A 27711-nucleotide genomic window follows, 5' to 3' on the forward strand; every position below is an offset into this window, starting at 1 on the left:
AAATTATTTACAGAAACAGACTTATTGACATATTTGAAATATTTCTTTTCACCCTAGTTAACTTAGAAACCTCCCTTGAACCTTAAAGTACACCCTGCACTGCTGGGAAATTTCTTTGTAGTTTGATATGTCATAGTATATCCCCAACTAAATATAGAAGATTTCCCATCTGTGCTGCAGGATTTCCAGCAAGTCACGTGGTCAAGCAGAGCTGACCCTGTTGGGAACAATCTGAAACATATGAAAAGTGTCATAAAAGGTGGGAGGGAATAAAGTGATGATTCAGATGGACTCAAGCAGAAAGCTCCTGATCTTTGTGTCCAATTCAATCTTGTCCAGTGTATTTTTTTTGCTTTCAGGCTGTGTTCATACATTAACTTCCACTACAGCTCGTCATGGGGTAACAATGACCTTCATGGACAGACAAATGACCTCCTACATACTGCAAACATAATAATGTAAAAATGAACTGTTTTCGTTTTCATTTTTAATTTGCAGTATGCACCTTTTCCCATCAAACCAATGTTTTGTATGCAGGTGTTATTCAAAGCCTCTGATGTATTTGGTCTGCTGCCAAGTTTCAGCTGTTATTCTAATGCATTTGGACAAATCAGTTTTGGCAGTAATCTTGTACTATTATCTCCCATTACTTGAGAGAGAAATGCAGTGTGTTTGTAGTGCCACCTCTTTGATGTCACACCAAAGGAAAACTCGAGAGAACACGATGAAAAATGAAATAAGTGCAGGGATTGGGCGACTTGAAAGCACTTAGTAAGATTATCTAGGGATCAAGGTAGACTTTGTGACAGGAAACTGATTACCTTACGATATAATGAAGCTCCTTTGTATTTGAAAATCCACACAAACAAAATTAATTAAAAATTTTCATGCCACATTAAAGCCATTCTGATTTCTAGCTCTGTGAGACAGCTGTGGTTTGCCTTCCATACCAGAATAATGAATTATATTCTCTCCCAGTTTGCATTCACAGAATCAGCTCACCTGGAGCTGTGCTGTTGTGTTTGCTAGCAGCACTATGGCCAATACATTTGGAGAGCACTTCATGACTCACATGAAGTGCTCATAAATAGGCCACTCAAAGCAGCTGCTTCCATTAGCACAAGATAGAGCCTCAGTGCGTACATATCCCATGACACATTCCTCCCAGGGAACAGCAGTTTGATCCAGTTTGAATACATGAAAGAGGATAACTGTGGGAATGATGCAGAGCAGGCAGGGAAACACAAACACGCATTTAGGTACCTGATAAGTCACAAAACTAAACGGTTATTTTGATGTTTCTCACCACATTTCAGGGGGCGTTTCTTTCTTTATGCAACATTTATTGCTAGCTAAAAATAAATAAAAGTAATCCTTTGAAAAGGCTATTTATCTAATAGATATCTATTCATTTATTTGATTCACCTAAATTACATTCCTATCAGCTGCTAGAATTGGCATGAGAAATATGTTTGCAAATCTTGTATATTGACACATCCAGCTGATATGGAGCGGAATTATCAATCATTTGGAGCATATTTGTGGCCGCCAAAAAGTCCAATATTCACTCAACTTTAAGCTCAGTTTTTGTTCTCCACCAGCTCCTAAAAGAAATATGTAGCTCTTTAGCTGCTACATGCTCCACTATCTATATCACATATCTGCTAGCTGTGTCTGCCTGTTTGGTGCTGAGCTTTCCCTGGTGCTGATGAGAGTTGAGGGAGTGAAACACAACAGTGAGCTAAAAGAAGCTAAAACGCTCCGTAGACCTGCAGGGAAATGCTGAATTTTCACAATTACCTGTGAGTTCTTCACGGCAACCCAATTCATATGCAGAGTATTGTGTTAGCGTCAATATGGTCATTAGAGTTATATTCTGCTGTGACATTTGTTTATATTTGGGGACAAATCAGTACTGACACTGTTTGTTGTTGTTGATAAAGTGGGTCAGTGAATATCTTTGACAGTCATTTGACAAACTGTCATCATGCATTTGTAGCTGCTGTTGAGATGCTTTTCAGTCTGCTCATAAATGTGTTAACACAGTATTTTGACACCCACGTCTACACTGGTGTAGCTTATGTCGACCCATATCTTTGTCCACTTGCAGCGATGCCCACTACGCTAACAGCAGTTTAGCTGAATGGTTGTCAAGAGAGATCTGATTATTGTGTCATGCTATGTAAAATAATATTAATATCAGTGTTCTTATATGCAGACAGCGGGACACTTTCCAGAAGTATTAAAGAGCAGACAGCATGAGAAAAAATGTTCCAGTTCTTAAAGTCAAAACCTTAGTTTCAATTTATTTTTTTGCTGTTTCCAACATGGTGCAGAATTAAATAAAAAGGGTGCAGTTTGTATGCTTGTTACAGATATACAGGTTAAAGAATTTACTGCAGTATAGCCCACATTGCTCCTGCATTTACTAAACACATGCAGAGCAGCCAAAAAGCTTTCTACCTATCACTCCACCACTAATTAAATGAGAAAATAACATGGAAATTGAGAAATAAGTTATACATTCAGTGTCTTTGATATTAAAATAAGGATCTAGATGCACTGTTGGTATATTCTATACCAATTCTATTTGATACTTTTTTTTAATTAGCTAGTTTAGCTTTTTTCTTGATTTTGTTCATCCTTTTCCATGTTTAGAAATCACTCCATCACAGTGTGACCTGTAGTAAATGTCAGTTTCTGACCAATCTGTTCTCTGTATGACAGCATCGACCTTTGAGAACACACATGTGGGAGAAAAATCAAACTGGGTTATGACTGTGGTATACATTCAGTAGAAAAGCATGGATGACTCATCTTGTAATTGATATTATTATAACACCAGTAATCACTGCTAATGTAGGGATTTATACAGAGTATATTATATCATAGGCTCTTAATGTTGATGTGAGTATTTGAGTGGCTGTGTGCTGGACACCTGGATGAGATGGACCGAATATGCTCAGCTGGTGTGTATTCCTGCTGCCAACAACACACTCCTGCCTGCTACATCATCAGCTACACTTCACAGCGAGGCTGAAACTGAGCCCACTGTTCACGCAGTAAACAGAACGCTAAAACTTGACTCAATTCAAAACTGCATCCACTCTGATAACTGATTCTTGTAATTTACAGTTCCTGCTGTTCTTTATTTCCATTCTGAAACATCATGCTTATTAACTTTACACGTGTGGGTGTGTTTCAGCTGGAGGAGGTGTGTGCTGTGCTCGGGGAGATTACAAACACTGCAGCCTAAAGACAACCAGGCTCATCTGTGGGAAGTAATGGAGAATGAGAGATGGATGGAAAATAATTGAGTGGTTTCAGAAATTGTTTTCATCACATGAGATGGGCTCATGTAAGGCTTGTATCTAGTCAGGCAGTGGATTATTGAGCAGGCAGACATTGCTGTTGGTTCATATTTGTTTTGATTTGATATACACAGACCAGGGACTATTTTTCTGTCCCAAATTGTAAGAATCTTTAAAAAGAAGCTGCATGCTGAACATATATGTGATGTGTGTAAACCAGGGCACATCAAGTTTAGCTCCTAATCATGATTGATTAGAAACTTTATCCCATTCAAAATATAATTTAAAGTTGGAGGTTTAACGATCTACCCCACAATCCACCGGCAGGTTTGATAGGCATGTTTTCTTTTAAAAGAATCGGCAAAATGAAATTTATCACAGACAGAAACTGCAAGAACAGAACATTTGAAGCACTGTCAGATTTCAGATTTTCCTTGAATGAGTCATGAGTGTTGAAGTCTTCAATCAGGAATGCTAACCAGATCTAAGCTTTAAAAAAGCAATATTTAATTAAAATAAATCAGTTTCTTAATTTAAAAATGTCTTAAATTATACTGCAGTCACTAACATTAAATTCTGTGCTCTGGAATAACAACAGCCATGTGACAAAAATTCAGCGAAACTTGGACTGAACTGCAGGCTGTTTACACAGAACAGAGAGGAGAGGACAAGATAGGTTATAAACATGTAAATGGCTCAATATGTATAGCTGATGGAGCCCCATTTGATTGAAATAATGGTAATATTTGAATTAAAAGATGGTATATATATATGGTATATATATAAATTCTGTATTTATTCCGTTTCTTGTAAAAATTAATTATCAAGTAAATTTTTCATGATTTATTTATTATAACTGTGGTATACGGTGTTCCCCACACTTTTAGCCAACAGTGTGGTTTCTATAGAGGTGCATGATTTATATATTGCAGTGAAAAATGTGAATAAAATGAGCAAAATGTGTGAAAAACTGCTTTTGGTTCAGACAAGAAAACCTGATTGTAATGACATAGTAGCAAAGTAAATTACTTTCGTTTAACTATATTGTTGACTAATTGAAAGCTCTTTTAGGAACAGTTAGAAGGCTGCAGATAAAAAACAGTGCTGAGACTTGGAATGTATATTACTTTTTAAGCAGGTTAATCTTGAGTTCCTTATTCATGTTCTCATTTGAATGTCATATGCAGCTTCTGAACTATAAGTAACACAGCTCAACTAAAGTCTAAATGATGCCATTTAAGGATAGCAGGATTGAAGATTTGCTTATCAAAATGTGGAAGCAAAATGTTACTCAGCAGAAGAAACTCAGAAAATCACACTGAATGACTTTATGTCTCTGGAAGTTTTCTCTTTGAAGTTAAAAAAAACAAACAGCTGCACCATGAAGGAGTTTGTGCACTGAACACAATAAAGAGTTGATATTTTCTCACATAGCTCTGCCTATATTGCTTTCTGCACCTGTCTAAATCTGGCAGAAAAATAAGAGTAAAGAAAGGTTTCCCTCCCACATATTTTCAGTTCTATTTTCAGTGATTTTAATAATCATTCCCCAGGTGCGTGGAATTTAGATTTACAGAAACCAGATGACAGATGAAAGTGTGAGAAGTCTTATTTTTTGCTGTTACAGGTGCGCACACAGCTTTTTACTTTCTTTTCCTGATCTTCTTCTGTCTTTGCTTCTGGGAAGATCTGCTTATAAAAATATGTGTGTCTGCCGTCACATTCTGGGAGCTGACAGAGAGTTACAGTATGTCCTGCCTACGCACAGCCAAGGTGCCAATCTGTTTCGCATCGGCTTTTCTCTCGAAGCGAAAACTGACTTTGATCCCAAATCCTGGCATTTTGAGTTGTGTGTGTGAGAGGGAGACAGACAGAGAGAGAGAGAGACAGAGAGAGTTTCCCATCCTTATCTGTTACATTCAGTCGAAATTATGCTTGCACAAGTTGCAAGTTTATGTTTCTTGTATTAGATCACGTTGTTTTGTTATTAATCACAGTTTATATCAGTAGTTTGCAATATGATTAATGCCTTGGCATGGATATTGCCAACATGTGTCTTTCTGCACAGCCACAGTCCCAGAGGGAAGCTGCAGATTCCTGTCTGTTAGTCCTCAAAGTTGTTTTCCAAAGTCAATTCAAACTGGTGTACACTTGCCAGTGATAACATTTTTGGCCTGTAGAGGGGCCTCAAGCAAAATGTGCCATGTTTTCCAAAGTACTGATCCTGCCTTCTACTAAGTTAAACAGTTAACAGAAATAGGGTCATAATTAAGAAAGCAGAAGATAAGTTAGGACAAATCCACGATCAGAACAGATATGTCTATATAGAACACAGAGAAGAGTCTGAAGGTTGCTTGGACGAAGAATCTTATTAAGGTTCTTTCATATTTACATTAAAAGAGTAAAAACAAACCCACCAAAAAATAAAAGTATATTTAGAGTTATCTGTCTCATCTTTAAATTATATATATATATATATGTATATAATTTTTTTAAATCTATATTTATATTACTTTTAAAAGAGAAAATGTAGAAAATATGGTATCATGTTTGATGGACATTTGGTTATCTATCTCAACAAAAAATGATAATAATAATAAAAAGATAATATCTTATTGGAATTAATAGTCTGAATGAACCTTATCAATTGTAAAATAAATGAAAATGTTTCACATCAGTCATTCAGTTGGAGGAATGTTTTAAACTGTATAAACTAACTTTATCTACAGTAAACAGTAAAATCACGTTCTGGCTTCTTTTACCTAAACCTGACACACCTCTAATATGACTATTTCCTCAGAGATGACAGCACTTAATCTCTATTTAAAAAATGCAATTTAATTTAAACCAACAAATGCATTAAAACTACTAAAACAAATTGCTTCCTCCTTCTTGCGTACCAGCCAGACATATGTTCATGGCCTTACACAGAGCACATACTGTTGTGTCACACTCCTCCCACCCCCAAATATCTTGGAAGTCGGTGCAACTTGAGCAAAACAAGATCCCATGAGAGAGATCTTTGTGACTGACAAATGGGGGTTCATAAATTTAATGGAGAAACCGCAGATGAAAAAACAATCCTGAGTTTTCATTTGGAACAGAACATGATGTCCTATTTGAGAAATTTGTTACAATAATAATTGTTTTTCTCTCTGTTTTCTCAGCTTTGAAGACACCTCAGTGAAACCCTGCAATCATTTTACAGCTTACTGAGATTAGCTGAATATTAAAGTATCAATCAGAGGAGCTAAAGGGTAGGCTTATGTAATGACTTTAAACATGCAATCTGGTTTATTTCCAATTTGTGAGGTAGCATTAGTGCTAATGCATTAACATTTAATGCTGCATTTCAGCTGCATGGTGCAGCAGGGTCTACTCAACTTGACCTTTTTAGTTTTCCATAAGCAAACGTTGTGCATTGTACTTTTTCTGATACCTCCTAGGTTGAGGCTCCAAGTAGGTAGAGGTGATACTAGATAGTGGAGTAAAAACACTGCAGACCACTGATTTGTCAAAAGAACTGTCACTTCATTGGTCACTTGTGCTACACAGGAAATCCTGCACAAACTTCCTTTTTAAAAAGCCAAGCTAGCATCAATAGCCACCGAAATTTTTTTAATTTTTTGGCCCACCCAGATTTTCAAAATGGAAGCCTGGAAAACAGCACTTACACTACAGCATACAATTGACAAAGTGCAGACATCTGTAGCCATGAAATGATTCACCAAGTGGCAAGTTGAAGATGATGTCCTAGCAGTTTCACACAGCAGTGTCACAATCCAATGGCCTGGGAATACTCTGAGGAGGAACTATCCACAGTGGAAAACGAAACACAGAAAGGGCCCTTGCAGCAAGAGTGAGTGGAGTCAGGTCGAGCTGAACGTGCAGGGGAACTGAGGCATTTGCCCTCATGTAGCATGATAAAACTGCCTACAATTGACCCCACATGGCTTTCAAGACTGTCACCAACACTATCAAACCCCAAAAAGTACATCACTAGCAGAGCCAAAGCAGGAGGAGTGGGGCAAGAGCAAAAACAGAAAGAATCAAGATGGAATAAAAAACAAAACAACAACCATAGGACTTGGGCGGACAAGGAAAAGTTCCTGTTTTGTTTAGACTGGCTTTGTACTGAGTGTACCATTTACATGAAAAACAATGTCCTTGATTGAGCTTTAATTTGGTTCCTCTCATAATAGCTGAGCGTGCCTCCCTCGGTTCCCTCTCCTGTGTTGAACAGCTGAAACTATTTGTTTGGCCATACTCTGCACTGCGATGCGAGGCGGAAGTCATTGTTTTGTCTGACAGGCGGCTTTGCTTGTTCTCCGTAACAACCTTCACCCCTCCCCTACCCCTGTCTGCAGCAGGAGCTCTGTGTAATTACATCCGAACCGTTCCCCTTTCCCTTACGCTTGATATCACTGCTGACATCGACTAGCACAGCCCCTCCTCTCTCTCTCTCTCTCTCTCTCTCTCTCTCTCTCTCTCTCTCTATCTCCCTGTCTCTCCCCCTCTATCTGCTATTGGAGAGCTCTCTCACCAGCCAGTGTGCAGTCCTGCCTCGTCTTCATTTCTGTGTGTAGTGCAGCGGAGCAGATGGAGAGGGAGAGAAGAGGGTGAGACAGAGGCAGAGATGAGAGATGAGAGAAAGGGAAAGAGCCAGTAGACAGCTGGAGAGGGAACTGTTATCCATGTGAGCAGAAACGGAGGACGGAGGATGACTGAAATTATACGGCAGGAAATTTATTCAGAAGACAAACTGTTGGCTGAGTCTGTGAGGTAAGCGAGCAACTAGTATGAATCTGAGACTTTGCTCTGACAGCAAATTCAAAAAGTCTTGGCGAGCTGAAGTAAACATCCAGACAGCATGGAAAATGTGAACCTGAGCCTCTTAAAATGTGACGCAATTAGACACTGAATCAAGCAATGATACAAAAAGCTAGTTGTGATTGCTGCATCCCCACACTCTCAGGGTAAGTTTTGAATTGTTTGTTATGAATAATAATCCTCCTTAATCTCCTAAAAAAAAAAGAAAAAAACGGAGGCTCCTCTCCACCTGGGGGCTGACGACTGCACCAAAGCCAGATCAAACGCTCTCTGACTTTATCAAATCCACCTGTCACACTCCGTGGGCAGCCAGGTTTCCCATTACAGTTGTGGGTGTGTAGAAATCCACTGAGGCAGGGGGATGTGATTAACAGATCAGACTGATTGATAAGAGATGATTAGGGGTCTTGGTGTGATAGTGCTGTCAAGGTTTCCTAACAACAACAGGTAAACATGTGTGTGTGTGTGTGTGTGTGTGTGTGTGTGTGTGTGCACCCCTCAGGGAGAGAAAGAGACAAACAGATTAAAGACGAAGAAGAAAGCGATTTAAGTGACTCAGGTGAATAACTCAGTTGAGGAAACATCATTGTGATTCATAAGCTGATCTCAGGGGAAGCAGCTGAACTCTTCACTGCTTATTTGAGAATGCAGAGAAAACTTTTGAAATGAGAACTAGGGCCACCATTCTCGGGCTTTAAGGACATTTTTTATTTTGCACATGAAGGCAAATTGAACCTCAATACACAAGCTGTCAAAAGCTCCCACTCTGCCCTGCAGCTTATCTCAGTTACTCATGTTAAATCATGTTAAAAGCTCAATACAAATACAAACGTTGACTAACATGATCGATAATTCCAAATAACATCCAGTATGACTTTATGATGCCGGAAATTTTGCTGTTCTGTCAGAATTTAATTGAAAGAGAAAATGAAAAGACAGGTGTTGGAAATGTAGTTTCTAAGCCGATGTCTTTTTTCCTAAGAGACGACTGCCAAGGAAAGGCCATTTATTTTAAACAAATCTTTCTCAGCTAAAGATATATCCCAATAATCATCTAATATGATAGTTTAAATTAGTGCTGTTTGTCCCCGGGGCAGACACCTTCCTCTGCCAGGTTCTGAAGGTGAGTTTATCGTTTCCCTGTTCTTTAGTTTGGAATCCATAGTATTTTTATAAATCTGATAGAATTTTTATCATAAAATCAGGAAAGTATCAAAAAATCAGGAAATCAATATTGATCTGTAAGTTAGCAAGAGACAGTCACTCAAGTTCTTCACAATTCTTCATGATCAACTTAAATTGTGTGGTGTTTTATCACAATCTACAATAAAATCCTATATTGTTCCATCCCTATTTGGATGTTTTCACTCATTTTTAATGATGATGCTTGATAGGCACTCTCCATGTAAACTCTATTCAATGTCTGTAGCATGATTTATTTGTAACTATTCACACAAGTGTTATTCCAATGTAAATTTATATGGAAATGCTCCAAATGGGAAAATAATAGGTGTGAATTTTCAATCTACTTCCTGATATTGTGCGTCAATATTAGCAGTCTGTACTGCAGATGATAATTTGAAAGATTATGAAGAAAGATGAGCACATCAGGTCTGTAGATGTGTGTGGAAGAGTTGGATGCATCTGATTTAAAGCAGAATTTGAGTATATTTCGGTGAACCAAAGTGCACAGTGCAAAGCGCTGTCACACTTTTGCTGTGTTGTTGAAGGATTGTGGTGCACCAATGATGCACATGGAATCCGGATGGGATTGGTAGGAATCCATTATCATACATTATCAATTGAAGGAATTGGTTTGATGCTATAACAGTCATAGACAGTGATATTATCGCGGAAAAAGCAGTGCACACTGACAGTTGCGGTAATAGAGTGGAGAGTTGAGATCAACATCTTTTAAGAGGAAAGCATATTCTTGTTTGTGATGCGAGTTGTACATATAAAAATTCGGTGAATATTGTGTCAGCAGTTTGCAGCAGTTGAATGGTAGTTGTGTAAATTTAACAAAGCTAACCATAGTCAATCTGGTGAGCATAATTGTGCTTTGAGAATGATAATTTCTCCAATTATAAACAACAGAACTAAAAACTTTACTACATATGGTACACATGGTGTTCAGATGGCTGTATAGTCAATTTGTTGGAAGGGAAGGCCTTCATACAGCTGCTAAGAATAAGCCATTCATCTATACCAGGGGTGGGCAGCCATCATAGCAAGAATTTGCTAGTGAGCCCCCCACCTAGAGCGATCTGTCAAATTTGCATGTTTCCCGTTGCCTCCAATATTCCATTAATTCCGGCGCATGCATTATTCCTATGCTGGAATCATATACTTCATTTGTGTTAGCTTGTGATAATTAGCAACACATCTTTATTGAGAATGTGCCCAGTGTGAGCACAATATAAACTTTAACTAGAAGGGCACTCAGAGAGCGCAGACTTTCGCCAAGACAATGCCCTATCTCCCAATGTGTATTCTTCCTTGGCCAGTGCCACACCCTTCAACCACGTTTCATGAAAATCAGGCCAGTAGTTTTTCTGTAATTCTGTTAACAAACAAGCCAACAATGTCACATTTTGACACAAAATGGCCAGAAAATTAGCTACTAATGTTGGAACTGCTGTCATACCACACAAAATAGTACAGATTCCCAAACAACTTAACAATTGCTCAAACTACCTAAATGACATGTATTCCTGTGGAAGTTGTAATCCAGCCTTGCTCTCTATGTCTGCAGGTTTCCACAACCATGACTCCACAGTACTTCATGTAGTGGGGTAAAACTTGTCTGTGGTGATTTGTTGGGATGAAAACCAGCAGACTGTTGGCTCTCCATGGCATGTGGTTGGCCACTACTATAATTTCCTGCACTGTGGTTATTGCTATAATTGGAATAAAGATGTATTTTCGCTCTGTGTTAAATAAATAGTTTAAATGTTTTTGAAGTGGGGTTGTATGAGGTACTTATCTATAGTTAGTGTATTACCTACAATAGATGTTGATTGGGATGCCCCAGTTTGGAGAAGCAAGCAGGAGTACTGTACTGCTATGCTGCATTCAAAACATTTTTTAACACTTCACCTTGCCCTAGACAAGCCTGTGTTCTGTGAGGAAAAAAATTACAGTTTTTGTCAATGGAGTCTGGTGTTTTAGAAGAAGGCATAACATGGCCTTAGTTCTGTTAGAGATTTGTGACAGGGGCTGTGGCTCAGTTGGTAGAGCGGTCGTCCACTGATCAGAGCGTCGGTGGTTCAATCCCTGACCATGGCAGCCTACATGTCGAAGTATCCTTAAGCAAGATACTGAACCCAAACCCCAAATGGCTCCCAATGCTGCGTTCATTGGTGTGTGAATTAATTCCCAATGGTGGCAGGTGGCAACGTTTAGGGTAGCCTCTGCCACCAGTATGAATGTGTGTGTGGAAGGGTGAATGAGCATTTACCATTACTATTTACAGGAAGGTAAAGCAGTGAAAAAAAATCTAAATATAGCATACACTTGAACTGATACTGGTTGTTTTTAGGTGCTTTGTTTTTTCCCTGCGCATCTGGTGAACGTTGAAGCGTTATGTTATAAAGAATGATGTGTGAACTGATGCAAAGCTTGTTCCCATGTACCACCTCTTCCTCTATTTGTATTGAATTACTCCTAATTGTTCTATTTGTTCCTCTTTTACAGACACTGGTTGGCATTTACTGGAATCACAATCGTTTGATAGTGCAAAATACTGTGAAATCAACATTGCTGGAAAATGCCACAAGGCTCATCTGTATGACGGAGTGCTGGTGTGTCACCCAAAAGAAGCTAAAAGAAAAAAAAAAGAGAGCCTTGAGGAGTAAACACTTATCTCCGCAGTGAGAGGTAGAGACAGACTTCCCTGCTGTTGTCTCATCTGAATATTCAGCAAAACACAATGTGCATCGAGCCAAGGAACACTCCCCTCTTACAGTCACAATATGTATTGATTTTTTGCCCCACAACACCTCAGGCTTTCACCTATTTGCTGGGAATACAATAAGTTAAGTCCATCTGTGGACTCGTAAGCATTATCATATGGATTCAAGCTTCTACAAATAACAAAGACACTGGTGATGCTCAGTCACACTTATAATGAACAAAGGACATCAACATAAAATATAAATCTAGCGCTGGACACTGCAGTCCAGTCAGTTCATTATGGAATCTGAAGAGACCGTGACAGGACTTTCCACAGCCGCGTTGGTGGCCATTGCCTGCAATGCGTTTGTCGCCATCCTCCTCCTTCTTCTCTGTCTAATCCTCTACCGAGCCTGCGGGGTCCCCTCCAGCCCGGAGAGGCTGCCGGTGCTGGCTCCCAGTGAAGGAGAACCCCAGCAGGTGAACGAGCACAAGTACCTCTTGACGTCCTGACTGAGGAAGGATGAGTCAAATGTAGCAACGAGCAGTGGCCTCGGCGCGCTCCTACACAGGAGAGGGAGCAGTCTCATTCTGCAGGCTTGTCCTACTTTGTTTTTAAAATCAGCTGCCGATCTAACGGAAGAGACGGCTGGGCCTCACAAAAATAGCAAGGATGAATTGTGTTGGAGAGACAAGACTATTTTTAAGCAGCTTTCACTTGGAGGAATCCCGATGTGAATGTATACATTCAATACACACAGCCAGGAATAAAATAGACCACAAGCATGGATGCAAGTTCTACAAAGACCGAGAGAATGGAATGTTCAGTACACAAAGAGCGGCTGGCCTGTTGGTGCAGGTTTCTAAATATATCCTCTTATTTCATACTGTCTTTTGAAAAAAAGAGAACCAGTATATTGCTGAAAACAGGGACTTGAGCCTGTGTGGAGTGTGTGTGTCATTGTCACTCATAAATACCAGCGATCTGTGAGGCATAGCGCCTGGCTGAGGGTGTTACATAAGAACTAGAGAGGCTTAGTTGAGATTTGTGTCCTCTTCAATACGGCCCTCACACTGACATCTGCTTGTGGCTGGACGTGATGGCCCACTCGCTCTGGACCCAATCCCAGGATGCACACATACAAAGGGATCAATGATATGGAAATCTACGAATTGCAAACAGAAACTGTCTACATTTCCCCCTCAAATGATCAATACTTAAAGCATTCAACCTGTATAGCTGGTGCTGCAACTTAAGACCTTTGCACACCAAGCTCATATTTTTCGGAGAGGTTTTTAAATTCATCATCTGATAAAAACAGTTGTGTACAGAAAGCTTGCACACTGAGTTTGATGCATTTTAGTATTCTATCAATAATCAAAAATCTATTCCGAACTATTTCAGGATGACAGGTGTCCAGATTAATAGACAGTGCGCCTGCAAGTCTAGTTATTATTACTCCTACTTTATTTACAAAATCAGGCACCAAGAGAATAGTTGATTTACACATGATCACTGCTCTGTCACAGCAGCTGGAGATGCTGTTATAGTTGTCTGGTGCAACTTGCACGCAGCTGTCTGACAGCTTGAGTCTGAGTTGTGAAATTTGCTTGTAAAAGTATATTGATAGCTCTGTTTACATTTTGGATGATGACATTTGCATGTAAGATGGTCAAATAACTCTAAAGGCTTTCGACAGATGCGAAAAACCCCACAGAACATTTTAGACTGTTCCATTGTGAGGCGATAAATATGGACATGGTGTGCAAAAGCCCTTACTGGGGAGTTCCACCGGACGCGTTACAGCAGCAGCACGTCAGTTTAGCGAGCCGGCCGTATACATGCGAGATAACGAGATCACGCGATAATCCTGACCATACGGGAGACCGCAAGATCCCGTGATAAACTTTAAACTCTATTTATACAGTCTATGGATAAACTGTGTGTATAAAGTAAACAACAACAACAAAAACCAACTTACTTTGCTTTTCTGAGGTGAAAGATATGTTGATCTGACCATCTATCCTTATAAAAACAATATGTTATGTCATAAATGATTGTATGATGTTCCACTTCAACAATCAGTCTCTTGTCGTCTGTGTCGCCGATCCTCTGAGACCCTTTGATTGATTGATTGATTGATTGATTGATTGATTGATTGCTGATCTGGTGCCTCGGTCATAACATAATGTTGATGTGAAGTAGTTTTAGGCTGCATGAACTGCGTATTGTGTTTTATTTTGAAAGGGGCGGAAGTGTTTTACGCTGATTCTGAGTCGGACTTCCTGTCTGGTGCAATCTGCTCTGTTGAGATTCACGCGATTTGGCAGCGTCTCGCGGAGAAATAGAAGTCCTACCTAATGCTCGCGTAGAGACGCTGACGTGGCGCTGCTGTAACGTTACGCTACGCGCCCGGTGGAAACGCTCTCATTGATTAGAGTGTTACCTATTTGCAACGTCAAACGCGACGCTGACATGACGCTGCAGTAACGCGCCCGGTGGAAATCAGGCTTTAGACTCAACAAGGCATGCTGTAGAGTTGTAGGAGATATTGTGATGTGTATTTTAAATTTAAGAATACCTTCCAGGTTTTTAGCTAATACCAGATTAACACAGAGTAAGGAATAAGTAAGCAAGAATTTCCAAATATAACGATGTTGCTTACATGAAAATATGTCTGTTAAAGCTACTAATGTGTGTGTAGAGTTAGAAATACTCCAACTTTGGGGAACTACAGTAGTAGTGCACTGAAACATCATCCTTCAAACCACCACAAGTATGGATCTGATGCAGGGAAACTGAGAGAGGCTGAAAGCAAGAGATACACTGCACCAATTTACACTAGGATTGGTTTGTTTTCTTCAAGCAAAAGAACACTGTGTGTTAAGATAAACTTCTGGATTATCCTTGTATTTATACTGCAGGCCCGTTTTGTTGGGTTTGAGAATATCAGAATTAAAGAATTAGAGAAATCCAGTGTAAAGGACACAGAAACCTGACAATAGCTTCTGTAGATCAGAATGCAAAGCAGCCATGAAACATGCTTTGATCTGAGTAAAAGAGGAATCCCTGTCTTTAGAGGAAAGTTCGTACCCCTCTGAGGAGGTATCAGGAAGTCATTTTAGCAGAATAACTAAAGCCAGTGTCAACAACATACTAGCAACTTACAACACCTCATCAAGTACCTCCTGGAGCTCACTAAATAACACATATTGATGATACATAAGAGTACGAGTACACAAGGGTGGAAATACTGCAGTAGTTGCCCTGAAATATTGACCTTTGCTTTGCTCTTACTACCCACAGGAAACATCATCACCCAACCCAAATTTCATACAAAAAAATGCAACATAAACAAATCGGAAACGGAGTAGAACAAACAGTTCTGTGACCAAGCCTGCAGTATGCTTCCTATTACAGCAGTAATGAGGTGTTGCAGCTGTATTCTCATTACTACCCCATGGCCACAATCATTTGTTACGCATTGTCTGTAAAAAATGAGGTGATTGAGCAGCCCTCTCTAGCTAAACTTGTGGAGATGAAGTAATGAATCACACTTAAGGGAGAGAGAGTGCTGCATGAATTTGCAGAAAGACGCGAAGGGCAGAGGATAGAGAGAAAGAAAGAGAGCGCTGTGGCAGCTTGTGATTCCAGTTGAGCATCAGAGCACTGGGTAGTTCTTTACTGAAGGACAAGATCATTCAGACAGAGAGGAATAGAAAAAAACGGCAAAATAAAGACGGACAGCGGCATGAGTCAAAGCAAAGTTCTCCCCGTAGATGCGATATTAAAAGGCTTCTAGCTCATCCCTGGACGGCTGCCCGGGACGGCGTGTGCCAGCCAAGATAAGTCGTCTGGATGTGGTCCATAAATACTCAATCTATTACGCTAATTTATCTCCCCGTTCACTCGCTGTAACTCTCCCCCTTCACTTTTTAGCTCTATCAACTTGTACAATACATACGGAATGGGCTTAATAAATCCTTGCAGAAGAGGTCAGTCAAGTTAATGGAATTCTAACGTTGCCTGTTTAATATGTATCAAGTACTGCAGTATAAATAAATGCATTATTAATTGAATATGAATAGTTTATTAACAGCTTGAGAGCGATCACTAGAACACATTTTTCAATAAATGCATACAAATAGTTTTCTTGTTATGTTGTTGTTTACTGTTGCACGAACTGAGCAAGAGAAGTTTGTTTTTTTATGAATGAGAATAAAAGATTGTACCATGTTGTGCATGGGAGCCAAAGCGGTCATGTTAAACTGCGTTTTGCTCTGGTTCCCTCAGCAGACTGAGGAGCTTCTCCATCTTGGCAACTTCCACTTCTGGACCCTTAGGCTGCTCCTGACCCTTCTTGGCCTACACACACACACGAACACATACAGATGGAGAGGGAGAGAGAAATCAGAAATTACTTGACTTTATGCTTACCAAGCACTTGGGGAGAGCACACGCCCAGAAGGCATGCAGTTAACCAGAGGAGAACACAACACAATCAGACAGAAATTGAAATGGATGTAAGGTCAATAGCAGCAGAGTGGTTATATTATTCCATTATATAATCATTTCTTTTCAGCGAATTGTGAAATGTTCTTTGAAGACGTGGACTCGCTGCCTAAAGGGCACCATTGCAAAGGGCAAATTCAAAGAATTCTTCCAGTGTGTGGTGTGTTGTTGTTATTATTATTGGCACATTAAATACTCCTGTGTGTAGAAAAGCACAGCCATTTAATAGCTATAATATCCTGGCTCAACATTTGTCCTGATCTGCTGCAGGAGTTCACTCTATCTCTATTAAAGGATATTTAATGGGCCTATCATTATCAAGGCTCATTTACTATTGTTGCAGGCTTTTCCTTAACTCAATTGGACTTTGATTAAACAAGCCTGAAACAGTTCAACATAGCTTCACTTTATCTGGAAATAGCTAACAAGCTGTTCCAGATCTAAGAGGCAACATGCCCTACAACTTGCACTGACAGGATGCAACTGTTGAAATTAACATGATATTACAACTTACTGGATATACTCTTCAAATATGATAGACTTGTACTGCTTTCATGAACAAACAGGTCATTCATATTAACATTCAGATATACAGAACTGTGTAAAAGTTTTAGGCAGTCTTCTGTTCACTCACTTTACATTTTACATCAACAACATTTCTATTTTTGAAAGCATTCACATTTTTTCCACTCCTGCCTGAGACATTTACACAGTAGTGTATTTCTACTAATAATTAGCATTATTTGAGCAGTACAGACCAGAGACTCTCAGGTTGAAAAAAGGTAAGGTGCAAAAGCCAAATTCTTTCCAAGACTGTATTAAAAAATCAGCTAGCACTGTACAGAAAAGTGAACTAGTGTTTATTTATTTTGTATATCTGCCTGTCCTGCTATCACCAAGACATTCAATAAACTGCCCCAAGAATGAAAAAAGAAGCAGTCCACAGTTTATAAAAAAGACATCTGGGTCTCACAGAAATCCGTGAAATAGCCACGGATTTCGCTTAACTCAAAATCCGTGGAATAGCCACGGAATCGCTCAAATTTCCGTGAAACTGACACGGATTTCGCTACAATGCAAGTTAATGACAGTTATATTTTTCTGGCGAGATCTTCACCACAAAGTGATTATGTACATTCACTGAGTGAATATTTAGAAAATAAAACATATATTTCTCGCTAGAAATGTGATCAAAATCCATTTTTATGCAGAAACTAAGTCAAAATATTGATTTTTCACTAAAAATGAGAGAACTGTCCGCCATGTTTTTTGTTCTGACCGCTGGGACCTTGAAAGTCACGTGACTTGGAACAAACCAATAGCCACAGGATATGACTGTCATTAACTTGCATTGTAGTGAAATCTGTGTCAGTTTCACGGAAATTTGAGCGATTCCGTGGCTATTCCACGGATTTTGAGTTAAGCGAAATCCGTGGCTATTTCACGGATTTCTGTGAGACCATGTTGCCAGGTGTTACCTGTGTCCCTTTTCACAGCAAACATTGAACAAAAAGAGTTCAATCTTTTCCCAACCACTTTCCCTTGAACCCAATGGAAAACATCATGAGGTCAAGGAAAGATGTGAATAATTCATAAGGACAACTGTTGTGCTCAAAAAGTCAGACTGCATTCACACAAGGCTGTGATGTAATCATACAGCAGTGGTTCTGCCGTAGTGGAAATACAATGTCTTGAAAATGGACTACTAAAAGCACATCTTAGATACAAAGATATAAGATAAGATATAGATATAAATGTACGTGGACAGCACTGTGGAAAGGATTCAATTATTACCAAGGCTGTAATCACAGTAAATAAGGGATATAGGCTATGAGACACAAAAGAGAACCATGATGGTTGTCACATTGTGAATGATTGCTGGTGCTCATCTGTCCACTCATATTTAGAAACACGAATACCATTAGTATGATTTCATGAAAAAGAATGGTGAATTTATGCAAGATAGACATGTGGTTTTGTGAATGGCTTTATGGTGTGTCGTGGGACAGCATTATCTTCTTTCCTTTTGTAAACGATGGTCCAGTGTACTCTATGCTCAAGGAGATAAGAAAGGAAACGCTGAAGCATCTTTTCTTAGCATTGGAGAACTCGACCAGCTCTTATCATAGCTGCCACACAAAAAAAGATTATTTGGCCTGTGACTCTGTTAGAGCAGGAAAAGCATGACATCAATGATGGACCGTTACATTCAAATGCCCCAGCTATTATCCCATAATGCAATAAACAACAGAGATACACAGCAAAATAAATGGTTGGTTGTTGGTGCTATGGTTTTAACAACAAAAAAAATACCAAATAGTAATCATTAAACATTGCAAAATAATGGAAGTGTGGCTGATTCCTTAACACAGTTGAACAAATGAGGGATGATTTGCTTTGCTTTGAAGCTTAAAAAAGTATATTTGAATTCTGGTGACGCTGTTTTGAAGTTTGAAACGGAGAGAGCGAGGGGGCTGAGCCAGACAGACAGCTGCGTTCCCTAAACGAATGAGCATGAAATCTCGATGCAACATAATATCTCTGCTATGATGAATGGCTCAATAAAGCTTCCTCCACAGTGAAGAGAAGGGCTGACTGGGCACAAACCAGTACTTGAAATTCATAAAACTTCAAAAGTAATCAAAATCATAAACATTCATTATCTCTCAAAGTGTCAACCTGTGTTCTGAATTATTTTCTCAATTCCTCTTTTTCCTCGCTGGTTTGTTTACTGCAGCGGTAAAATCTCTGTGTACATAAAGGTATTGCATACAGATAGGCCCAGAAAGCTGTGCCTGTTCACTTATTAGCACTCAACATGAATACAAATGTAAATATATAATGATAGGCAATATATTCTAGAAGTCAATAGTGATTAATAGACAATCACAACATGTTGCATAATGCTGCTTTTTTAAAATTTGAACTGCCACTTGTGATTTGTGGGCAGCAAAGAATGAGATATTGAACAGTATTTGTGTTAAACACAAACAAGGTTGATTTGATGTTAGTGTCATCAAAAGGTGAAGACATTTGTTTGTCCATTATAAATAATAATAATAATAATAATAATACATTTTATTTGGAGGCGCCATTCTTGGCACTCAAGGACACCGTACAAAAACATAGAAAAGATTCAGCAATAAAATACAATAAAATACACAGAATTAATAGTTGTATAGTAAAATACAATACAAAAGATAGATTGGACAGGGTAATTGACCTATGGCTAAGCCCCGCCCCCTCCACTCACTCGGACAAACTGTCAACATTCGGTGACGGGCGCTATGGCAGCTGTGACAGTCAGAGAAATTTCACAGGAGGCAATTATGAAATATCATCTCGAAGTCACCAAAAGGGCCTTCATTAACAGGTTAGAGGTTTTCACTCGTCTTTTCACCCCACTGACACCGCTCATTCCGGTGCTTTTTGTAAACAAATAGAGATCGCTAAGTGAACACCTCCTGCAGCAGCAGCACATACACACTGTACTGCTACAGAGCTAACTGTAGCTAACTGCCGCTAACGAGGTCGGCCGGCTCGTTAACAAGAGGCTCTTGTTAACGAGCCGGCCGACCTCGTTAGCGCTCGTTAAGACGGAGTCGCTGGATTTGATATTGATAGATATTGATTTCTTACGGCACACTTGTGTGCCGCGGAACAGCGGTTGGGAATCACTGCCATAGGGAACCGGGTTACTGCTCCCATATTATTGGGCTATACCTTGTGTCAGAGTTGCATGTACCCCATGCACACTGTTTGACCATTTTAAACTTAAAATCTCAACAAAAAACACATAAAAATGATTGAAAACTGACTAACTCCAATGCATTTCAATGGATGTGGAAGCAGAGAATGTCCGAGTGTATTGAGTTAGCTATGCGCACTGTGATTGGCTCATCGCGTTTGGGGGTGTGGCTTAGCCATAGGTCAATTGTGATCAGAGGGAATAAGCAGTTTTAAACAGATGTGTTTTGAGTTGTGATTCGAAATGGGGGAGTGAGTCAATGTTCTGAGTTGGGGTGGTAGTGAGTTCCAGAGGCGGGGAGCAGTTTGCGCACTTTCAGGTACTTCATATATATAATGTGAATTGTGATACACTATTAGACCAGATTCAACCACAAAGTGATGTCTGTACAAACTTTATCACCCTTGTTCCTCCACACCTCAAACTTTCAATATGATATTCAAAAAGATGTTTATATAAATGTCCGTTACGACTAGGGTCGCAAAGAGGTGGAACATTTCTGGTAAATTTCCAAAAACTTTCCATGGGAAGTTAAGCCGGGGAATTTAGGAAATGTTGAAAAATGGGAATTACGGAGATTTTTGTGAAATATATGGGAATATGTGGGTATTAACAGGAAATTGGGGGTAGTTTAAACAAACTGTATCATATCCAAACATAAATATAAAAATTTTACTTTGTCAAAAGCAGACATCCATGCAAAAATAATACAATTAAAAAATCAAGTCAAGTTTTTAATTCTTTATCAATCAATTATTTCATTGAGCAACCAAAGCATGAACGTCAAGTTAAATACTCATCCCCCCAACCACACCCATTCAGAAATAAGGTAAAGTTTGGAAGGTTTCCAACTTTAAAAATTCCTGGAATTTTGCATCCCTAGTTAGGACACTACATATCGTCAAATGATGAACACAATGGAGACTGAGTCAGTGGTCTGCTGACTCTGCATTTGCAGTAATACAAACTGGGTGTCTGTGGGGACATTTCCGTGAAAAATCACAAATGTTCGATCAGCCAGCCTGTAGTTGGCTGGGTAGGTGGAGCTAACGCCACTCCCTTGTTGTGAGTGGCGTACTGATTACTTTGGCCAAAGGGTGATGACTACAGACAGTGAAACAAGTGAAAATGAGACCCAAAAACAAACCTGCAATTAATGCTTATTGCCATAGGTACCACCAAGAGAACAAGATGGAGATCTTTAAGGCCCCGTTTACACGAGGACGCTCGCGGGTGAAAACGACAAAATATTTTATCGGAAGTGCCTTTCGTTTAGACGGTGACGGCGTTTTGGGGGCTTAAAGACGCAAAAATCTGAAACCACCTTCCAAAGTGGAAAAGTTAAATCCTCTCCTCCGTAGCGTGTCGTCTACACTGACAAGACACAAAACTCTGATCTGATCTGCTCACGTCACGTATGTGTTTACGTCACATACATGCTCCAGTACAGGAAAATAAACAAACGTGGGATTATTTCCATGGTGGGACCTTCAGGCTGCTCTGGCAGCTCTAATAAACTTACAGGAGTCTTTCCACCAAATGTCCAGGATATGTACAGATAGTATTAGTGAACAGAGAAGGATCTGGAATTACCTCCATCACATTCTGGATGCAGCAATTGGTCGGAGGCGAGCCAGACGGCTGTGAACGAGACCTGGGAGATCTAGTGATGGTGGAGAACTTTGTGGAAGGAGTAGCTGATGAAAATGTGTGGCGTGAAAACTTCTGCATGCCCAAAGATGCTCTTATGGCTTTAAGTGATGCCGCCTGGCTGCATACAATCGAATTTCACACACTTTTGCATCACCGTATGCAGCAGATTTCCTCCCGAAAATGCTTGTCTAAACGAGGAATAAAAAGTGAAGACGCGACGCCACTTTTGCGTCTTCTGTTCAGACCGTCCTCGTGTGAACGGGGCCTAAGAGTGTAACTTTTAAGTACAGCACTGGCAAGAAACATGAGAAGACACTTGGGCCTACACAGACCCTCCAAGTACAGTGAATACCTACGGGCCTTTACAATTCTGTGTGCACAGCATAACAGTGGCACACCTCATTAATGGTTGCAGCTCTGCAGACTTACAACTGGGAAATAACTGCTTAGTTTGGTACAATGAAGAGTCTTTTAGGACATACTCTGGCAAGGTACATGGTGTATGGTGCAGTAAATTTTCTTTTCTAACATTTATAGTCAGAGTTCTTACATTTGACCTTTCATTGTGGAAGCTAAAAAAATAATTTAAAGCTATTTGAGGAGCACCAGAGGACAAAAGAGGTGTAATGGACTGTTTTAGTGAGAGTAAATGAGCCAAGAAGTTGGGCTGCCTTGTCAGCCTTGTACACACACTTCTATTCAATTCTTATAGGCTGGATTATCAAGCCACTGTGCCAATGTTTTGGCTATATTAATGGGCCACCTTTCTAATTGTGCAAGTTTTAGTGAGCTCCTGTACCAATTTTCTAAGACATATTACTGATAATATTTGCTGTGGGTGTTTGTGTCTGATGCTTATTCGCCACAGTGCGTTCCAAAATGCTCTGAGCACTGTCAGTGGTGCTGAACTGTGCAATTATTTCCCAATTGTACGCTTTAGGGCTACAGTCTGAGGTCGCTAATGAGGTGGCGCTGGATGTGTGTGTATGTGTTGTTGTGCTGCCCCCATAACAAACTGTGTTTATGTAAATGGTTGAATGAAAACCGTTTATGTGTGTCGCACCCTGGCCCTGCAATGCCATGTATAATGCGCAAAAAACGTGTTGTGAAAATAAATACATATTACTCTAGTCATTAGAAATTCTTCTAGTTTACATGCACCGATGTGATCAACACAAAGGGAAACTGGAGAGGCTGCAGAGCTGACTCTAAATGGGCCCTGATTAAAGTGTTATGACTCAGTGTGCCATTTGGTTTCCTCCTGTGTTTAGTAGGACCACTGTGATTACTCCACAGCTCATTAACCACTGTCATGAGTGGCAACAAAGCCTTCAGTGACTCATCAATTGTAAATGGACTAAAGTAGAATTCTGTTTTACTGGATAGCTACAACTTTTCTTTCTTTGTTTGAGATTATTTCATGTATTGACATTTATTGCCAAGACTGAAGGGTGGGGAGATATGAGATGACTTGTGAAAATGATCCATGCCCCTACCATGGGTGCCTCCTGCACCCAGGTTAGTCACTGTTATGTCATCTGCCTTGAAAACCACTTGGCCATCATGCTCATCATGCTGCTTTTCACTGAAATTTCCAATACATGACAATTTATGTTCTGCCTCTCCTTCTTGTGATCTTATCTAAAAAGCGTATTGATTTACAAAAAAAACTCAACTTCTCTGTGGCTAATTGTTAACTGGCCTAAATAAACAAGGGAGAGAGAAGCGATGCTGATAATGAGCTGCCGAGAAGGAGGGGACATTGGCCTTTATTCCATTGTTATTTGGTGAAATCAGTTTGAGGTCAGGACACTACGAAGAATGATTCATCTGATCTGCTTTCACTGATGTGGAACAAGTGGCACTCATAAATAATGCAAAAGGAGAGGACGTGCATTTAGATCATTTTCAGATAAGATCGTATAGAAGGTGAAAGAACACAATAGGCCATTCAAGTGCGTTGGTAACAATGCAGCGCACAGTTTTCCACAGTGCTGAAAGTGGCAGATGGTTTGGGACCTAATTTGTAATGTGAGAAAGCTCCATTCGTATATGCCATTAATGTCTAATTATATAGACAAATCAGTAGGAGAAGAAACATGGAATTTATTTTCCTGCCACTTAAAGGCAAAATTGACATATTAGCTAAAACCATGGCAATGTGATAACCTCATTGAGATTCTTACCTTGGGTTTCTTGCGGAGGTTAGGGGAGAGTTTGAGGCTGCTGACATAGCCTCGGTCGTCGCCCACTATGATGATAGGATAGATGGGATTAAACTCAATGTGAGTCAGCTTGGTCTTCTTCTTGGCAACCACTGGCTGCTGGCAGATGGCTTCATATTTGTTGATGTTGAGGTCAAAGACATGAACCTGAAAAAGACGAATAAATGTGTTGTTTATTTATTTAGTTACGTTCTGACAATCTGTCCTGACATTTTCATATTAACACTGACTGAAGGTTGAGATACAAATCTGGTAATAACAGACCCCTTTCAAACATGCACAGTAACTCTGAACATATCTGGACATTCCCAAGAGGAGCTGTATGTGAGCATGCAAATGTGTGACTCAGTTGGACTGAACATTAAATGGATTTTACCCTGCCAGCTCTGTAGCACAAAGTCCGTGTAATGTCCAATTGAGCCCATGTTTGAAAAGAGCAGGTCATTGTCCACAGAGTGAGTGGGTGTGCTGATGAAACAGCAGAATACAAACGAAGAAGAAGGGTCATTTACATGAAGCTGCCAATGAAAATGTCTATCTGGAGAGATCATGTGATATAGGAACTTCTGTCGGGTAGGGTCGACCTTAAATCGTCAGAATTTGGGCGGCTGTGACTCAGCTGGTAGAGTTGGTTGGCCCCCAACCGAAGGGTTGGCGGTTCGATCCCTGACCGTCGCGGCCTACATGTCGAAGTATCCTTGAGCAAGATACTGAACCCCAAATTGCTCCTGATGCTGTGTTCATCGGTGTGTGAATGAATTCCCAATGGTGGCAGGTGGCACCATTTAGGGTAGCCTCTGCCACCAGTATGAATGTGTGTGAAAGGGTGAATGTGTAAAGCGCTTTGAGTGGTCGCAAAGCGACTAGAAAAGCGCTATATAAGTGCACGTCCATTTACCATTTACCAGAACATGTTGAACTTGCCCAGGCACCACCACCTGGGTGAGAAAGGCGACAATATCCTGTGGTGTGCTACATGTATGAGCTCCAGCTCCAGACATTGTCATGACATGATTCTTTTAGACATTGTATGCAGTTCTGGAGGATGTTTTTCTGAAGAGTTCCCTTTAGAAACAAGTAAGTAAAGTAGTAAAGTTAAACTGTTACTACAGATTGCCTTTTCATATCTTGTGTGTGTGTGTTGATATTTATGTGAGACTGGTGGAGCACAAGCCTCTGCAGGGATGCAGCTTGACCATCTGGTGCAAGGAAGGGTGTTCCCTGTAATTCAATGAGTGTGCACTTCAGTCCTGTGTGTTTTTTTCTGAGTTGGCAGCGGCAATACAAAATCACAGGCATCGTTTTCCAGAAGGTAGATCATAGATATTCTTCTTTCAGAGTATGAGTGCATTTAGACAATCTGTCGGCAACAAATGAGCCCACTGCAGAGCACGGCCCACTCCTTTTAACCAGAGAGATGACTGTGCCCGGGCTGCTAGGGTTCACACTGTCTATGTGTACCGGCACCACACAAAGCATCACAGTCATCACTTGCAACCAATCATCTTATTCAACCAGGGTATGACTTTCTGTAACCTCCATCATTACAGCCATTATCTGCAGTGTGTTTGCTTCTGCTACACTAATGTAACATTAGTCCGGACTGATAGCAGTACACACTATCTCAAAGGTTGGTAGTATCGATTTACGTTTACTCTGCTACACGTAATTAAGTAACTTTTTTGAGTACACTATACCGGTCAGAGTGGTAGCATAGCAGCATACTTTCTCTCTTACTTGAGTTGCTTTTAGGAGAAAATTTTTTTTTACTTCTACTCCATTACATTTGGATGCATACGTCACACTTCTTTTATTTATTCATTATTTTTATAAATATGATCCATTGTAAAGCTGGTGAACAACTGGTCACAGGTCTGCTGGTGCTCTGTTTTCCTGCCTTGCCTCAACATAAATCAGTTAGATATAGATAGAGAAAGAGTAATTGTATTGTTATGGCTTTAAATAGCGCTGGCAGCTAGTATTTACAAATGAATAACTTCATTATCAGATAAACATGCAGATACTGAGCTAACAGAGAACAGTTGAATAACATATAAACACAGCATATTATGCTTCAAAACTACTACTATTCAAGCTTTGTGTTGTAATGTAAATATTAACGCTAACTTTGTGCAACTCATGTGCACTTAAGAAGTCCTGCTCAGCTGTATTGCCTGATGAAGAAAGACAGAAAAATAGAGACCAAATAATGCACACAAAAATAAAAAAACATACTTCTATTTCATGCAGACATGAATGATTATGTTTGAACAATAGATTGTCTTCCTCAGGCCAAAGCGAAGAAGTGAACACACCTGTATTTAATTTAATTTAATTTAATCTAAATTAATTTAATTATTTGTTAAACATCACACCATTATCTCCTAATCAGCCTAGATGAGTCATCTGATATGAGACATGTTCAGAAAGATAAGAGACTGACTTGGCCACTTCTCTAATCTGATTATCTTTATGTGATTAGACAGACCTGGGTGTGGGAGGATCACACTTGATCTGTAACCATCTGTGATGAGAACTGGGATTTATGACATTTATAGTGGAATTAACAATAGTTAAGGACAATGTAATATGTTGACACTCTTAATATTTATAACATACACATTTTGCTAAGCATATGCACATCCTTTGCTGATGTATTTGCCAAGTCATAATATAAAGAGTGGCAAAGAGTCTAATTCTTATAAAATTCTTTACTTGTTGGTGTAGTCACTGGAGTATATTATTAATGTAATAGGGCTGTCAAACGATTCAAATATTAAATTGTGATTAAATGATGATTGCCCATAGATAATTGCAAAGTAATCATACTTTTTCAACTGTCAAAGTATACCTTAAAGGGAAATATTACAAGTTTTTAATACTGTTATCTTATTGATATGCTTTCCTTATGTAAATTTATGTTTGATTTATTATTGAAATTAATTAACAACGCAGTAATTGAAGGGCTACGGACATATTCATACATCCAGTAATTATTTCCCACTGCTGGTCACCCTGAGACGACTGTGATTGCTGGGTGAAGTCCAATAGTCTTCAGTGAATACAACCATTGTCTGCAGCCTTCGTGTAATGTTACAATGTTAACTGACCTGCCACAAGCTGGATGTTTCAGGGCTAATGGTACTGTCTGCATTAGCTGTATGCTTGGAGAGCAAATGTATTTAAGATGAAATGCACTCCGGTGGCAACTCAACTCACAGTGACAGCAACTAAAAATAACTTTGTTCTTGTTAACAGACCCATTCAAATACCTTTTTCTTTTTCCATTGCTTGCTTGTTACCATCCAACTTTGAGCAAGGGATTATCATAACACAACCTGTGTTAAAGCGTCAAAATAATTTGTGGCGTTATCGTGAATTTGCAACATGAATTTGAAAGGCCTAAATGTAATACTGATTATGTGATATCTGATTATGATTATATTTGAGAGATACAGACTGGGACTACTGTCTGCTGTATATGTGGCAGGCTGTCTAATCACTAGATGATGACATCATGTGTATGTTCACTTCTTT

At 39.6% G+C, this 27711-nt stretch overlaps 1 protein-coding gene across 1 annotated transcript in view; it reads right to left on the reverse strand.

Moving 5' to 3' along the window:
* Positions 1–14577: 14577 nt before the first annotated feature.
* dnai1.2 (dynein, axonemal, intermediate chain 1, paralog 2) overlaps positions 14578–27711 on the reverse strand; it is a 32599-nt gene continuing 19465 nt past the window's right edge. The window contains exons 19-20 of the mRNA XM_059329364.1: positions 24136–24321; positions 14578–16401 (exon numbers count right to left, since the gene is read on the reverse strand). Of these exons, the coding sequence (XP_059185347.1) occupies positions 16300–16401; positions 24136–24321 (288 nt within the window). The 3' untranslated portion in view covers positions 14578–16299. The remainder of the gene's footprint in view (positions 16402–24135; positions 24322–27711) is intronic.

The sequence above is a fragment of the Centropristis striata genome, chromosome 3, assembly GCF_030273125.1.
Source record: "Centropristis striata isolate RG_2023a ecotype Rhode Island chromosome 3, C.striata_1.0, whole genome shotgun sequence".
NCBI classification, from domain to species: Eukaryota; Metazoa; Chordata; class Actinopteri; order Perciformes; family Serranidae; genus Centropristis; species Centropristis striata.